This window comes from Pelmatolapia mariae, linkage group LG4 (genome assembly GCF_036321145.2).
Source record: "Pelmatolapia mariae isolate MD_Pm_ZW linkage group LG4, Pm_UMD_F_2, whole genome shotgun sequence".
NCBI lineage: Eukaryota > Metazoa > Chordata > Actinopteri > Cichliformes > Cichlidae > Pelmatolapia > Pelmatolapia mariae.
In genome coordinates, this window is record NC_086230.1 from 18013647 (window position 1) to 18030840 (window position 17194).

General features: G+C 43.8%; 1 protein-coding gene across 4 annotated transcripts; it reads left to right on the plus strand.

The window, feature by feature from the left end:
• The first annotated feature begins 829 nt into the window (after positions 1-829).
• Positions 830-16599, plus strand: rfx1a (regulatory factor X, 1a (influences HLA class II expression)). Of its 4 annotated transcripts, none has more exons than XM_063471684.1 (18): positions 830-968; positions 2544-2921; positions 3937-4046; positions 4135-4230; positions 4967-5064; positions 5181-5619; positions 6334-6515; positions 8274-8393; positions 8653-8786; positions 10171-10289; positions 10624-10730; positions 10865-11016; positions 11544-11641; positions 11964-12113; positions 12498-12706; positions 13920-14073; positions 14167-14212; positions 14303-16599. In XM_063471684.1, the coding sequence occupies exons 2-18, from the start codon at positions 2564-2566 to the stop codon at positions 14461-14463; spliced, it is 2733 nt and encodes a 910-aa protein (XP_063327754.1). In that variant the 5' UTR covers positions 830-968; positions 2544-2563; the 3' UTR covers positions 14464-16599. The 4 variants fall into 4 exon arrangements, with proteins under 4 accessions (XP_063327754.1, XP_063327755.1, XP_063327756.1 ...); XM_063471685.1 differs by having other exon boundaries at positions 6340-6515; XM_063471686.1 differs by having other exon boundaries at positions 5181-5568.
• Positions 16600-17194: the final 595 nt, after the last annotated feature.

The following is a 17194-nucleotide window of genomic DNA, read 5'->3' on the forward strand; positions in this document are numbered from 1 at the left end:
GTTCTGAATTTGTAATTAATGTGATGATACAAAGCTAACAAAATGGCATTTTGGGAAGGTAACCACCCTGACACTTGTTAAAACACTGTCATGCTCTGGCAACCTGTGGAGGTCAAGGGAGCAATATCAAAATGCTACAGACCACAGTAAATAAACCAGTGGTGTGTGGGGAAAAAATGTATAAATTATGTTGTATGATGAGAACATTAAATGAAATTTAGGGCAAGAAAGTTGCCTTTGGCTCACTATTATGCAGTCATGTGCCACATGCACATATATAATAACCTGTAATGTGTTGTGATGACAGGTAAGAATGCAAAATTCACTTTTTAGTTTTTAATTCTGTTTTTCAAAACTTTTTAATTTGTCTTTATATAGCCTTGTCTTTCCTTGTATTCATTTATTTGTAAAACACTTTGTAATGCCTTGTTATGAACTGATATGTACATTATTGTAAAATGAGAGTAAAGAAAAGGAAGAAACATATTAAAATAAAACAACACATCAGTAGCCCATTCTTCAGGTAGGCTACTAATGGATAGGGTAAGTCACTGAATGAATGTAGCCAGATGGCTCAATTTAAATGACAGTCCATATAGGCTGTGCATTGGTTTTATCCCCATTTAAAAACAAACTAAAAACAATTCTATTACTTTCACTGGGATTTTACTGGGAGCCTCTACCTATGGGATTTTCCACAAATGGGCGTGGAAGGCTTTGTAGTAAAATTTCCTTGGCGCTGTCACTTTAAGACAATTTGGCAGCTCTCAGCCAATCACAATAGCAAAGGGGGAGGGAAGGGAGCGGGTGGGTAGCAACAGTTGCCCTGGTGAGGACGAAGCGCCATAGCCACGGTAGCCCTGGCGACAAGAACCCAGCAACGAGAATCAACAACAACAACAACTGAAACCGCCATAAAAATAAAAGAAGATATTTTGCCAGTGGGAAATACACACGTGGAACCAGAGGTGAAGCTCTTAACATGATCTGTAACATTTTATGTCCTCTAACGCTTCAGCTGAATTCTGCTATTGCTTTTTCCCCCTTGTTGTTTCAGTAGCCATAACAGGCAACTGCCTCCCAGTGTTAGCTGGGGGTTAGCCTGCAAGCTAGCCGTCATTCTGATAACCGGTCGGGCTTTCTAGTGTGCGATAGTTTGTGCCTGCTTGCTGCTCATCCGTGTGACTCTGAATTTCGCCTGCCATGACGACGCAGCCATAGATGCATACCCAAGCAGGCCGTTGTTATGGCGATGTCAAATGCAAAAGGTACAAAATGGCGGTTGTTGTAGAGACCAGTTAGCTTCCTGATCCTGCTATCTCGCTACACAGCTAGCATCAGTGGCTGTCACGACAGGCTCGTGCTTGCCGCCGCTCGCAGCCAATATCTGTTTGACTATAAACGGACACTCGTCTTGTTAACGGTGAATTATGTGCAATCAGTGGTGGGTTTGCACTTTATGATTTTCTCCGTTACCTGACTGGACACATATAGGGTGCATAAAGCTAACGACAGCCCCCACCCCTTCCAAAATAGAAGGGAGGCCAATTTGGGATAGTAAAATTAATAGAGGGACGTGTTTTGTGTTAGTTTTCAGCAGTTAAATAAATTGAAGGCTGACTAAAGTGCCGTTCTGTCTTTTAACGGAAAGTTTAGAAAGCTGTGGCAGGTGGCGGACATTTAATACGTAAGGGGCGTGGCGAAGGAGGGCGTTCTGCAGGTGCTTTCTAGGTTACAGTTCACTTTCACCTCTTTGTTCACAGATGCAGACTCCTAAGTGTACACCTTTACAGGTTCATAACAAGCTCCCTACTATCTAACTGAAAAGAAGAAAACACATATTTTCAGTTACAAATGTTTCTCTCTGCTGTGTTTATTTGACTTAAATTATTGACAGCCAGAAGTTAACTATCTGTGTTATGGTATTAAAAATATGGATTACGGTGACAGTGTACATGACATAAAGCAAAACAATAGACGGCACTGTAGTGTTAATACAGTTTGGTAAGGGATTTTCCCTAGCTGTTCTACAGGCATGCCTATGTACATCAAAGGCGGTGCGATCACATTACAGGTAATGAGACACCAAAATGCTTGTTCCCATCAATGCTCCTCCCCCGCATCCCCTCATGAGTTGCACCACTGAGAGGCCCTGGCCACAATAATACTTTCAGACACCCCCCTCGATCATTCATTTACATCTAGGCGAGAAATGAGCATGTAAAAATATCTGTGTGGTGTATGAGCTGCTTATTACAGGCTAATATTGTTAGAAAAGACGTGATCTAATGCTGATTCCTATGATAGAGTTTAACCTCCTACCTTCTGTTTAAATGTTACCTATGCAATTGACAAGTTGGACTCTTTATTCATGATTGTTTACATATTTGTAACCTTTACTGGGACCTATGATGTATATATTTTGGTTGTACTAAATTTGCCTCACTGCCTTTTTTTTTAACACAGCATTGTCTACTAGTTTGGAAACAAACAGCTTAGTTTGAAAATGTGTCACTTGTTGTCTTGTTTTCTTTTTTCCCCAGCCTGATTCCCTGCTCTTGTAATGGCCACTACAGGCTACGTAGGTGAGATCCAGCCAGCGGCCCAAACTCAGGGGACTGCTGTCACTGTCACAACGGGTCAACCTGATGCCAGCTCCACCCCTGTAACTGCCCCACAATTTTTGGCTGAGATTCAGACTACTGTGGCTGCTCCCACTGTGGTCACACCCACAGGCCAAACTACTCCCACAGAGCAAGCCGCTTCCATCACCACCCAAAAGCCCGCTGCTAGTCAGACCCAGTCCACAGTGCAAGCCCAGCCAGCTCAGACGCAGTATGTGACTGCAGAGATCCAGGGCTCCCCCACGCAGTCAGGAAATGCTCAGAGCACTCCACAGTACATCGTTGTTACCGTCACAGGTAAAGGCTTTCTGCACTAACAGTGCATGTGATCCCAATTAAATATTATATCATAACACAAGTGTCCTAGAAGTTCCTTGCTTCAGCTTGTGTAAATATGTCTCTATCTGCCACCCCACAGTCATATAACACAACACAAATAAAGATCTGTTGGCGCAAGGCCTGAAGTTAACCAGTCAGAGGTGTTTCACAATGGATGATGAGAATTTATCTTAAGGGTTTTTTCAGACTCATCATTTTATTTGACAAAGCAGATTTGATTTATAAGGACGAAACCAAAAAGGGCGAAGCGTGGAGTTTAATGCACAGGTTCTAGGAGTGGAAGGTAAGTAAACTAGTAATTAGCTGCAGCAGAAATACCTGGTTTTGCCCGACTTATTGAATTCGACTTGTACAGTCAAGTATTTGTAAAGGCTCAGGCAGACAAAAACGCTCGGCTCACATACCGGATAATCCCAGTTTGGTATAAGGGTGTGTGGCGAATGAAGTAAAACTGTTACAGACCCGGTCTCACAGGCTTATCCTCTGTGGTCAATTTTAATTGTGTCCTGGATCTTTTACTAAATAAAAATACATTTTCGTAGCTTTTTGGCGTTTCTTTGGGGGGCTTGGTTGGGCAACTGTGTAAACAATGCAAGTATTTGGTTTCTTTAAAGTACTTGCACGGGTAGTAATAGTAATGTGGAGAGACACCTTAACATTTCTGGTATGTGTCTTTAAAAGATGTTTGTTTGTTTTTAAATTCCTATCATTAGTTTTCATAAAGGTTTTTCAAGCAAAAAATTGACAAATAATTAAGTGCAAATGTTTTTTTTAGGTGGGGAGATTTTTAATTTGTGCATACTTTTACGTGTTTAAAGACATGATTTTATCTGCTTTATTACACCATTAGTGTTGCCACTTTATTATTAATCAGCTGTAACAAGAGATGAGAGGCAGTGTATGATCAACTTAATGAAGTAGAAATAATATCACTAACTTGTGCAGGTACTAAGATACCCTCTTTATCTTTCAGAGGGTTCCCTTCACTCGAATGACAGTGTGTCAGACTCCAGTCCACCTCCAGCTGTGGTGCAGACTGGAGTCCCCACACAAGTTGTTCAGCAGGTGCAGACAGCTCAGCAGGTAAAATTTGCACACATACACGGTTATGTTCGGTTAAGTTATGTTATGTTGTTTTCTTTGCTCTTGAATCTTCTCTTCATCTCAATAGAGGTCAGTGGTGCAGGCCACCTCCCAGATTGCCAAAACTGAGCCAGGCACACAGCTCAGCGTCACCAGTCTACAGCCTGTCCACATCACCCAGGAGGTAAGCCAAACTCGCAGTGGAGTTTGTCAGTGGTGATGGCATATACGTGATGTCCGAAAATAACTTATGCTTTCACTAACCAGTGCGTAAAAGCGAGCTAGTCATCGCAGCTTCACTTCACTAAATGTGTGATCAATGTGACTTGTGATGCGTAGAAAACTTTGCAACTTCCTTGTGTTTTGGCTCAGTATTAGTCAGCTCATTGTTTTTGTGGTCAAATCTGCAACTTTTCAGCTCCCCCTTAGCACGGAGGTGACCGGTTTAGTCAGGGATAGGAAACTAGAAGATTGGCAGCTGCGTCATGAGGCAGAGGAGTCTGTCTGCCTTACCTGGGTGTCAGCAGACTGCGTAAACGGCTGCTGCTGCAAACCCGTCTACCTCCCCTTGGATGAGTATTGGCAGCCACTGTGCATGCTCTCTGTGCATGCTGAGAGAGAGATAGGCCACCCTGCCATCCTCAGCTCAGGTCCCAATCAGCCACCTCTGCACACAGCAACCGCCGCTTTCCAAGTAGGTCAGGGACACGAGGGAATCTGCTGCTACAAAGATGAGTGGACAGAGAAGCTGTCTGTATAAGAAATGTTTGTAGTGCAAAAACAAGGCCGGACATGAAAGATATTAAGATTCTAAAGGATGAAAGAGTTGATGTGGTTCAACAAGATGGCTGAGGATTTATTGGATTTTGGTGTGTGTGTGTCTGTGTGTGTGTCTGTGTGTGTGCGCGCTCACTCCTTAGGTCCAGCAGCAGCTCGCATCAGTGCCAGTGCAACATGTGTACACCAATCAAGTGCAGTATGTGGAAGGAGAAGACAACAACTACACCACCAGCACCATGTTAGAATGAAACTCATTTTCTAACACTTGTCCACACAGAATTATTGTTTTCTTTGTCTTACTTCTTTCCTCGGCTGCTTGGTTTTGTAACCCATCTTTGCATGTCTCTCATCCAGTCGCTCCGGCACCTTCCCTTACACCGACACCCCTTTGTACACCCAGACCACCGCCGCTCCATATTACGAAGGTCAGCCGACTTCCGGCACCCAGGCCCCCACGCCCGGCACACCTCTGACTGTGTCCGTGACAGCCGGCACCACAGCGGGCGTCTCGATGTTCGTGGCCCAGCCTACCACTGCGGTGGGGGGAGGGGCCACAGTGGTGACGGCAGGCGGCACGACCAACGGGGCCGGAGAAGGGGCAGGGACCAACGGCGGCGCAGCAGGCAGTTATGTGATCCAGGGGGGTTACATGCTGGGCAGCGGCGGCAGCAGCAGCAGCAGCGGGTCGGCAGCTGGCAATAGTCAGAACTACTCACACACCGCCCGCGCCTCTCCGGCCACTGTGAGTATTACAGAGGGCGAGGAGAGTAGCGTGCCGTCGGCAGACAAGAAGGTATGCAGAGGCGCCAAGCGCAGGAATTTCTTCTCGTTCTGTCCTCATCCACACAACCCCCCCTTTTGGTGGCGCATACTGATGACGTCATAGTTTGAGTTTTGTCAAAGTGGAAAACACAAGTGAACAATTTGGAGATTAGGAGCAAAAAATTTTAGCTGAAATTTTATTTATTTATTTATTTATTTTTTTGCTTTAACTGTGATTTCCTCAAAGAAAACAAAACCATGACCTCATCATTTTCATACCATTGCAGTGCATGTAATGAGGGGCATTTTTAATTTGCCTGAAATGCCTTGACACTATACTGTTCATCCCAAATTCATCATATCGAACCCCCATACAATGGCGATAACCAAAACATGTCTGGCCGGCATCCCATCAGTACTCCAGGTCATTGATTCATTGCATACCAAAGTTGTATGCCACGGCACGCAAACAGATGTATTTGTGTTTTCATTCCTGAATGACAGACGGACTGTAAATACGAATGGATTTGCGTTTGTATAATACAACTACTAGAGAAATCTGTGTGTGTGTGTGTGTGTGTGTGTGTGCGTTTGTGTGCATGTCATGTACATGTATCTGTTCAAAGGTGTGATGTGTGTGCTAATAGTTGTGCATTTACCTGTTGCGCTATGTTTTTCCTATCTGTATATAGTGGCTTTGCTAACTGCACCAGCTATTTTCTTTGTTTCGTTGCCTGTGTGTCAGGTACAGTGGTTGCTGGACAACTATGAGACAGCTGAAGGAGTGAGTCTGCCCCGTTCCACCCTTTACTGCCATTACTTGCTGCACTGCCAGGAGCAGAAGCTAGAACCTGTTAATGCTGCGTCATTCGGGAAACTCATAAGATCTGTGTTCATGGGGCTACGCACACGGCGTCTGGGCACTCGGTAAGATGTGTAGTCACCCAAACTCAGGTCTCATAGGGTAAAAAATATATATGCAACCCATTTATATCCATTAGTAAAAGCGCACAAGAGAGGTGAAGAAGACAGGACAGACAGGGTCGAGTGGGTGGAGACAAATGTTAAGGGTTTGTGAAGGAAAATGTTTACAAGTTGGTAGAGGGAACTTCTATGATTTATGGCTTTGAGATGGCGATGCTGACAAAAAGACAGGAGGCAGAGTTGCTAGGATTTTCATTGATAGTGACCAAGAGGGACAACTTAAGTTGAGTGGTTTTGAAAGTTAGAAAGGCAAGGCTAAGATGGTTTGAATATCTGCAGAGGAGGGATAGTGAATATATTGAACAAAAGATGTTGAAGATGGAGCTGCCAGGCAGGAGGAAAAGAGGAAGACCACAGAGGAGAGATCAGGCAAACACATTACACATTCCACTGTGGCCTTTTCTGCTGCAGTGATGCATGTCAGGAGCACAGACCCTGTAGTCCTCCGTTCATTTCACCAGACGCCAGTAGTCTCCATGTAACTGACGTGCGTAATGCTATGCATGCACACACCAATCAGGCCTAAGATTTGACTACTGACAGGTAAAGTGAATATCACTGATTATCTCTTCACCGTGGCACCTGTTAGTGGGTGGGATATATCAGGAAGCAAGTGAACATTTTGTCTTCAAAGTTGATGTGCTAAAAGCAAGAAGCATTAGCATTTCACTGAGTTTGAAAGGGTCAAACTGTAATGGCTAGAGAACTGGGTTGGAGCTGGGTTGTTATCAGTCTCCAGTGGTAAGCATCTATCAAAAGTGGTCCAAGGAAGGAACAATAGTGAACCACTGTTATGATGACAGTATCATGGGCGGCCAAGGCTGATCCTTGTGGTCCGATGCAGCCAAGGTACCGTTCCTGTAGCTTAATCCTGGTTCTGATGGAAAGGTGCCAGAATGCACTGTGCATCACAGCTCGATGTGTGTGGGGCTGCATAGCCACAGTACACCCTTTCATGGAAACAGTACTCCCTAATGGCTGTGGCCTCTTTCAGCAGAATAACATGCCCTGGTTGGTTTGAGGTTTGAGGAGCACAGCAACAATTTTGAGGTGTTGACTTGGCCTCCAAATTCCCAAGAATTTGGATTGTGCTAGTTAAACAAGTGCGATCCATGGAGGCCGCACCTCGCAACTTACAGGACTTAAAGGATCTGTTGCTAACCTCTTGGTGCCAAATACCACAGCACACCTTCAGGGCTCTAGTGGAGCCCAAGCCTCGACATATCAGGGCTGTTTTAGCAGAAAAAGGGGGACCAACACAATATTAGGCAGGTGGTCATATGTTATGCTTGATTGGTGTACCTTAAATTAGTTTCCAGCAGAATGCAGTTTTTTGTGTTGTTTTGTTTTAATTTTTCTAGGAACATCTATAAAGCTCTCTGGAGCATTGCAAAATGCTTGCCTTGTGTAGGAAGACATGTGGGTAGCGATGAAGACAGACAGCATGTGTGTGGGAGAGTGAGTGAGTGAGTGAGTGAGTGAGTGAGTGAGTGAGCTAGTGAAATGACTTTTTGAAAGTATTTGGTGCTATGGGTGCAATTACTTTGTGTTTTATGAAATTCTAATTTAGTGTATAGTAAGACTATACATGTGGCTTGTATGGAGTTAATATGCATTTAAACAGACAGCATAAACACTCTGCTCTCTATAGAGTTAGGCTCTTTAAAAGAATAAGTGAAACCACATTTGTCTCCCTGTTAGGGGTAATTCTAAATACCACTATTATGGGCTGAGAATCAAAGCGGGCTCTTCTCTTCTCCGGCTGATGGAAGACCAACAACACCTGGCTATGAGGCAACAGCCGTTCTCACAGAAACAGAGGTATCCACAGAAATGTTTACAGATTCAAGCGCATCTTCTCTATCATTATACAGTTGACCTTTTTTCTATCTCATACGGTTTTTGCCACCGGCTCCTGTTTTTTCTCCATCTCTCACACCACGTCTTCCATTCGTCTCTCGGCTCTGGGCATCTGCTGCTCTTATTATAAGACTGAATTACAATTTCATTTCACTTCATTATTTATCACCTTTGTCTAGACATGAATGCCTGATGTGCTTTTTCCCTCCCTACCTATCAGGTTGAAGCCGGTTCATAAAGTGGAAGGAATGACCAATGGAACGGCAGCAGGAGCAGGTCAGCAGCAGCAACAGCAGCAGGGATCGGGCCACGTGGATATCAGCACCCAGGTTCAGCAGTACCAACAGTTCCTTGGTGAGCTTAGTAAACAATGAACACACTTGTTAGTGAGTGCTGCTTTTTTTTTTAAATGTTAATTTGGTTGAGTCACAACAGTGAGCAAGCAAAATATTCTTCTAAGCTCTCAGGGCTTGTTGTGAGGACCTTGCATTACATTATGTGGTTGTTTAGAGTGGACGGGCTGTGCCTGACACAGCACCAGTCTTTGAACTTGCTTTTCCCTGTGAAGTAAATTGTTAATTTGGCCTGACAAAGTGTGTCTCCTCATCTTTAGGTTTTAGGCTTTTTGGGAAGCCTTCATTTTTATTAGCAGCAAGGACCTCCATGCCCTGTTAACAGACTGTCGAATCCAGTAACAGAATCTGCTGTAACAGTTTATTACAAGTATATAAGGCATGGTTTCCTATTTATGTAAGCATATAGCACACAGGCCTATACTTATGCTGCTGTGTTTACTGCGTTTGAATTGCGTAGTTCCTTTGTTTGATAGCATGATGGGATTTTTACACCTGATATATGTTTAACATTTCTATATGCTGCTGTGCTGGCGGTGCAGTGGTTAACACTCAGAGCCTCACAGCAAGGAGATTCAATTTCATCACCAGGACAGGATCTTTCTGTGTGGAGTTTGCAGGTTGTCTCCGTGTTTGTCTAAATTGCCCATAGGTGTGAATGTGAGTGCGAATGGTTGTCTATGTCTATGTCTATGTGTTAGCCCTGCAACACACGAGCGACCTGTCCAGGGTGTACTCCACCTCTTGCCCTAAGACAGCTGGAGTCTCACCCTTTCAACCCTGAATTGGATAAGCGGAAGAGAATGGACGGATGGCTATTTCTATATGTGTAAGGCAGCATGGTAGTTAGCACTGTTGCCTCACAGCAAAAAGGTCCTGGGTTTGAATCTAGCATATTTGGTCGTGGCCTTTCTTTGTGGAGTCTGAATGTTCTCCCCGCGTTTGCATGGTTCTCTCCGGGTACTCTGGCTTCCTCCCACAGTCCAAACACATGCAGTTAGAGGGGCTGGGTTAACTGGTGATTCTAAATTAGCCATAGGTGTGAATGTGAGTTTAAATGGTTGTCTCTTTGTGTGTTAGCCCTGTGACAGACTGGCAATCTGTCCAGGTTTGTTTGAGACCTACCCGCTTATCCAATTCAAGACCCTGAATTGGATAAGCAGAAGGAAATGGATGGACGGATTATATGTTTTTAATCTGAACATAATGTAAAAAGACAATCTCATTACCAACATTTAAATGCCACATCCCTCCTACTATGAGCTAAACCAGAACAGGCATGTCCATCTAAGCACATTTAGTGGCATTCACATAAATGTTGATTACCCTGTGCAGTTAATGGGATTTCTCTCTGAGTATCCACTGCTCCTTTGTCCTGTGTCCAGATGCATCCAGAGCTCTCCCAGAGTTCCCAGAGATCGATCTCCAGGGGAAGTCTCTGCCAGAGGGCATTGAGCTGGAACACATAAAGAGCTTTCAGCTGCTGTACAGAGAACACTGTGAGGTAACCAAAACTGGAACCCACTGAATATTTACTGAAGTTTTTCCTTTGTGTGTAGTTCCTTTCTGTGAATCACTGGAGGACTACTCTAAATGAAATTACACCAATTATAACCTTTTAGTGGGAAAAACTGACTGTAATTTGATCAAAATGTCAAGTTCTTAAAGATGTTGTGGTGAAGATGAGTTTTAAGGTTAGGACGACCACATTGAACGTAAAGTCCAGAAATGCTGAACATTGTTTTCCTCTCCTTTGTTCCTCCAGTCCCCCCCCCCACCGATAATCTATTTGTCTTCGATGCTTCGATGTATGGATTCTTTTCTTTCCGTTCTTTCAGGCTATTCTCGATGTGATGGTTAACCTGCAGTTTACCCTGGTGGAGACTCTGTGGAAGACCTTCTGGAGGTTCAGCCAAAGTCAGGCCGGAGATGCCACGTTGGCCGTGTGAGTGATTGTACTCCACAGGCAGGCATTCATTCAAGATCCAGATTGTGTCCTAAGATAGTAAAAACATTTGTCTGTTGCCGTAGCATTACTATTTCCATACAAACTGTGTGTGTGTGTGTGCGCCTCGGCAGCCACGATGAGTCAGAGAAGCGTCTCCCTAAGTCCTGCCTGGTGTTGCTGTGTAAGTATGAGCCAGTGCTGCGCTGGAGCCGCGACTGTGACAACAGCCTCTACCAGGGCCTGGTGGAAATCCTCATCCCTGATGTCCTCAGACCCATCCCCAGTAAGGCTCTATAGGAAGACTGATTATGTAGTGAACCATGTAAGCATGCTTATCCGTGCCTACAGAGTGTGTTTATACAAATAAAGAGCTATTCCTAAAACTCAGTGCCAATTAGATGTTGTTTAAACGAGCCAACTAGGGTGCAAAGATCCTCCTGACAGCCTTTTGGATGTGTAGTGAAAGAATACACTGTTTTCCATCACGTGTGCCCACTGCGCTACCCTTACTGGCAGCTACACTTATTTCTTCTAGTTTCGGTTACAGTTTTAGTCAGGGTTTAACTTTTAAGACCTTGAACAGTTCCCTTTTGAATATTCGTCATTTTCTTTCCCATCACAGTGCTGCCAAAGAAAAAAATGTTCCACATCCACATAATGTGGACACAAGTCTAGTTATTCAGCTGTAATGCCAAAAAGAAAATAAATAAAAATTGAAAAATCTTTGACCAGCAGAAACTTGGCTAATTGTCTAGACATTAGCTAATCGTTTTCCCACTCTAGCAGTGACAGACCCATTTCTGCCCACAGGTGCCTTAACTCAAGCCATTCGCAACTTTGCCAAGAGCCTGGAGAGCTGGCTGACCAATGCCATGATGAACATCCCTGAGGAAATGGTCCGCATCAAGGTAAAGCCCTCCATTATTAGCTTGGCGCTGATGGAACCGCTTGTTTTCTGAGCCACGGAGCAAACAGTCTTTTCAGGCATGACAAAAACATCGCCTTATTGTGTGGAACTCTAAGCTCAGACATTATTAGATTTTTGTGAGCAGGAGCTAGAGTTGAATTTATATAAAAGCTCTGCGGTGCAGCTTTTGTGAAGAAGGGAAAAAAGAGGTTCCATCAAAGTAAATAAATGATAGCAGATGTGAGCAGCTATCACAGAAAACATCTGTTAGATGTTGGATATTTGTGAAAATATTGATATGCATCTTTTTCCTGCTCTCTCAGGTCACATCAGCCAATGCTTTTGCTCAGACCCTGCGCCGCTACACCAGTTTGAACCATCTGGCCCAGGCAGCCCGCGCTGTCCTCCAGAACACGGCTCAGATCAATCAGATGCTGTCCGACCTCAACCGTGTCGACTTTGCCAACGTCCAGGTCGGTTCAGTGTCTAGCAGCATTCTCATTAAATCGCGCTGATGACATTGTCAGTGGTTGAATGCTGCTTTGGTTTTGCAGCTGACTCTGTAGCTTGTGGTTACACTGAGGTTTCATGTGTTATTTGTTTATCCAGCTTCCGTCATAGTGTCTCTTTTTTTATTTTACTGTTCAGGAAGCTCGCTTGCTTTTTCTAAGAAACTGCTTCTTCCGCCTGGGTATATGTTCAGATACTGAACAGTAAACTTAGTACTAGTGCGTAATTTAAGCTCCATCATCTGCTGCTGTTTATAAATATAAGGTCATCCAGCCTCTTTTACTGGTGCAGATGTGACTGCCCTATAATGACACTTTGCCTTTTTCTCCCTGTTGGTGCTTTTGTAGGAGCAGGCTTCATGGGTGTGCCGGTGCGAAGACCGTGTGGTCCAGCGGCTCGAGCAGGACTTCAAGCTGACCCTCCAGCAGCAGAACTCACTGGAGCAGTGGGCCGCGTGGCTCGACGGTGTGGTCTCCCAGGTCCTAAAGCCCTACCAACACAGCCCTGCCTTCCCTAAAGCCGCCAAGCTCTTTCTGCTCAAGTGGTCCTTTTACAGGTGGGGAGCAGTCAGAAAGAATGAATTCCAAGTTCTGCCTCTCCTGACCTTTCCCGAGTCCATTTTTATTTGTGTTGATAGATTTGCTTTGGTTGGATCTTTATTCTCCTCTTTTGAGCTAAATGTCTGGTAAAAATGATGAAGGAGGAGTGTACGAGTACACAATAGCCAGTAATTTAGAGCTGAAGTGTACGGGGCTAAAATGGCCTTTGTCAGTTTGCATTATTTTTTGTGATGTTGTATTCAGTTTAAGCTGCAGGCTTTAGTCCTGAAGTTAAAACAAACCTAGTCTGTGCTCTGTTAAGTCATCGCTAACTGTAATAATCACAAGATAATCATCAAAACTGTCCAAATTTTTTTATCTTAAATGACTGGATTTTTTTTAAATTAACAAAACAAGAGAGCAGTTTAAAAAGTGATAACCAAGACAAGGACATAGAATACTTACAATAACAACACAAACTAGAAAACAATCACTAGAATAGTAGAGATAAAAGGATGAGTGTAGTACTCATAATAACCATATTCCTAAATAAATGCTAAAAGTAACAAATGATAAACAGTAACAATAATCCTCATCCACCTCTGTGCTGTAATCATAAGTATGCATCCATATACCTTCCTATGCACATATGCCATAGTGATTAAAAAAACAAGAATATATATATATGTGTGTGTGTGTGTGTGTGTGTGTGTGTGTGTGTGTGTGTGTGTGTGTGTGTGTGTGTGTGTGTGTGTGCAGGACCCTCTGGTAGAGACATGAGCTTGAAGGATAAAGATAAAGAAGGATAAAGGGCGAGTGGGGAATTTAATTTATTTATTTATATAAATATATATAAAACCAAGCTCATCCCATAATCAGGGTCTTAGTCAAGCAGGTCATTACAAGTCAGTTGCCATTCATTTGCTTCCTTTGGAGACTGGATGGAAATCCGAAGGCTCTGAATCGCTCTCAGACCTGTCTGGAATAAATAGCAGAGCCGAAATTTAAAATCCACACCACCCCACATCACACAGCTCTATTGAAGGAACTTATCAAATACTCAAATTGAGTAAATAAGTTGCAATTACTGAGAAATCACCGACTCGACTCGTGGTGTCAACCTTGTCCCAGTAAAGCAATGAGAGAGAGAAAAAAAAGCCGTTTCCGTTTGTAAGATAGAGAAGTGGCACATGTGTGAAGAGTGGCTTGTTTCCCATTTCTGCTCCTCAGTTCCATGGTAATCAGAGACCTCACCCTGCGGAGTGCCGCCAGTTTCGGATCCTTTCACCTGATTCGTCTGCTATACGACGAGTACATGTACTACCTTATCGAGCACAGAGTGGCCCAGGCTAAAGGAGAGACCCCCATTGCTGTTATGGGAGAGGTATCAACATACACGGATCCAGAAATGCAAATACATTCATATAATAGTGTAAGCCACATTTACACCACTAACCAAATCCCCTCTTGCCATTAGTTTGCCAGCTTAGGCCGAGGTCTGAACCAGCTGGATCCGGATAAAGGTCTGCACTGTTTCTGCTGTAGCTCGTCTTAACTGACACCTGTGCTCTAAGCTTTGCTGGTAACCATCTCTGTTATGCTGTCTGTTGTAGAAGAGGAAGAAGAAGAGGAGGAGGAGAGTGATGAAGAAGGTCAGGAGCTGTCCCTTCCCTCAGACGGGGCCGTGCTCGGAGAGGAGTCTCTGGAGCCGCCTGCCAAGCTGGCCAGAACTGACCAGAGAGTTCTCTTCGCCACCGGGTCAGCTGACAACTAGCCGCAGTGTAAATGACATGTGCCGATCTCACAGACACGCACGCCGATGTACAAAGAACAGTAATTTATACCCCCTGACACCTGTATATAGAGCTTGTTGACGTGCGCCCGCGTGCACTCTCGCTGCATACCGTTCTGATTGTGTGCAGTGCTCAGGCGCACACAATCAAAACACACTCAAGTCAGTAACTGCTGCTGCCCGGATGGCACAACCGCCTGTCGCCCCATTGATTACACCCACAGTCAGTGGCATTTTGTAACAGGACGTGGCTTCAGAAACCCGGGGTCTCTTTATGCAGAGAGGACCTTCAGTTGTATGAATCTGTAAAAACAAAACAAACTAAAGCCAGGCACTTCTTTTCGTTTATCTCCTCATTGCGCCGCAGCCCGTAGCCTCGCCGTTTTCCCCTCTCATTGCTGTAAAACTAATGCTCGCCCTCCCACCACTGTCACTGCCGTATCAAAGTGGTCTTTAAAAGGTACTGCGGGGTGTGTGCGTGTTTGTGTGTGGAGCGGACCGTAAGCGGTGTTTGAATTTAGTCACTACATCATTTACCGCTTTGTGGGAGCGTAGGGGGTTTTTTGTTGTTGTTTTTTCTTAAAGACAGCAGGCGACTTTTTTTGTGTGTGTCAGCTTGTACGAGCACTGTGGTCACACCGCTCTGCTGTTATTTGTAGAGGCCGAGTGAACACGCGTTTTTAACCGGTCGTGCGCGTCTGTTTGCGTGACTCATGCCGAGTGGTGACTGTTGTGTAGATATTTTCTAGAGCATTCATGGTTTGATTTTTTTTTTGATGGTGTGTGCAGATTTCCTGTGTGATTCACCTGTTAAAAGAAAAAAAAAAAGAAAAAAAGAAAAGCTCTCGTGTTCTCGGAGTGCCTACCTCAGCTGCCACAAACACTTGTAAAGATGAAGCTCCAGCTGTGAAGTAGGAACTCCTGTTAGTTGCTGCAAAAAAAAATCCTCTTTTTTTTCTTTTTTTTTAAACAAGAACATCTGGTTCCCACGAGAGAGAGAGAAGTGCCGTACGTGTACCATAGTTTATGTTTAAGTGCTTCAATCCTATCCACCCATTAAGTTCCTCTGTGCCCTCATTTGCCCTTGACTCGTTATGTTTTTGCCTTATTTCATTCTGTTTCTGGTTTTTTTCCCACATTTGTGTGTTTCTGGGTGCCAAACCGGTTTGCTTTGATCCTCGCTGATTTTTCTTTCTTTTGTTTTTTTTTAAGAACTGTGCCTGAGTAAGAACGGTGATATACTTATATTCTACTGTATATTTATCCACTATTTTGAATTTCGTTGTCACTAAGTGAACCTCTTGTGCAGTGTACGGTGCTGTGTTGTCACACATTGTAAGCGACCCTCGTGTGCATTATTGATTTGTGATTGTACGTTCGGTTATCGATCCTCTTTCATATCTGATGACTTTTCCACTCACAGGCTAAGTAAGGCCCTGCCTCTTTGCACATGTTGACTTTATTGTCTTTAAAGTTTTGTTTGTTTTTTTCCCCCCTCACTTTCTTCGAGGTGTTTTTTTTTTTTTTTTTTTTAAACGGTGAGATGGAGGCGTCAGATTTCACGCAAATGTCTCTCACCCCTCGGTGAGATTCAGAGAAATCGACCAAAGGTGAGAGATCTGCTCGGTCCTCCGCCACCACCGCTCATCTCATTCCCCTCGTCTCACTGTGTTTTTTTTCTCACTCTCACGCCCGATGGCTTTGTTTTGCTTCTAAAACACTGTTCACGGAGATCAGTTGTCATATTCCTTTTTCATTTCTGTCAATACTGTCTATAAATAGCAGTGCGTGTTTTTTCACAGGCATTGCCAGCCTCAAACCAGCACATCATCCTTTATACGAAGTCTAGCGCTACCACAGCTGAGTACATATCACTCCAGTCTTTTAATGATCTACAGCGTACAGAATGGCCATTGTTTACCTAGTAAAAAAGGAAAAAAAAATGTTCGTCATTTTTATAGTGCGTTGTTTCTTATGTACAAAACAAAATGAGAAAAAAAAAGATGTTCAGTGGCAGTGTTTTCTGAATTTTGGTCTGCTCTAAGTATGACTGTGCCTTTGGAGGTGGTAGAATGCAATTCAGATGTTTTTAATTTTAAAGATATAAATTAAAGAATTTTTAAAATTACACCGGATATCTCTCGTGGGTTTCTGAGTCTGATTTTATCATCTCTGTAGTCATTACCAGTGTAAGGGCGGGGTTACTGTCTGAAAAACAGTCACATTCTTATTAAATTTGACACCCTTGGCTGAAAAAAAACCAAGACTGTGACTTCCTGGGCCACGCTCACACTCGTCTGTTACCACTTCTGCTGCTGTATAAATAAGACACTGGAACAGGAAACGCAGAATACCTGAAACTCAAAAGTCAGCCTGCTTTAAGCAGAGCAGAAACGGATCAATTGTGCTGGCAACTTTTGACAGTTGGTAACCCGAGCGTGTTCACTGAGAACAGCAGAGGTGGAAGAATCAGAGGTACAGAGCAGAGAAAGATGTTATTGGTGCAGTGTTTCTGCATGTGCAAGGTCTCATGGTACACACAGGATTTTAAAGTTTTGCAATAAATAGCTGAGCAATATTCAGATAAAAGCAGAAAAGCACAAGTAAATGACTGCAAAGTGTCATAAAGTGTCAAAGTACCATGAGTAGCCACACCTAATGAGGCTCAGAGACACGCAAACATGTAATTTATGTCAAGAGATCCTCCTTTTAG

Bases quoted from the DNA above. Each gene is read 5' to 3' on its own strand.
- rfx1a (XM_063471684.1), top strand. From the start codon at position 2,564: ATGGCCACTACAGGCTACGTAGGTGAGATCCAGCCAGCGGCCCAAACT. The intron at 5,065-5,180 runs GTTAGAATGAAA...TCTCTCATCCAG, and splicing joins AACTACACCACCAGCACCAT to TCGCTCCGGCACCTTCCCTT. The intron at 14,213-14,302 runs GTCTGCACTGTT...TGTCTGTTGTAG, and splicing joins CCAGCTGGATCCGGATAAAG to AAGAGGAAGAAGAAGAGGAG.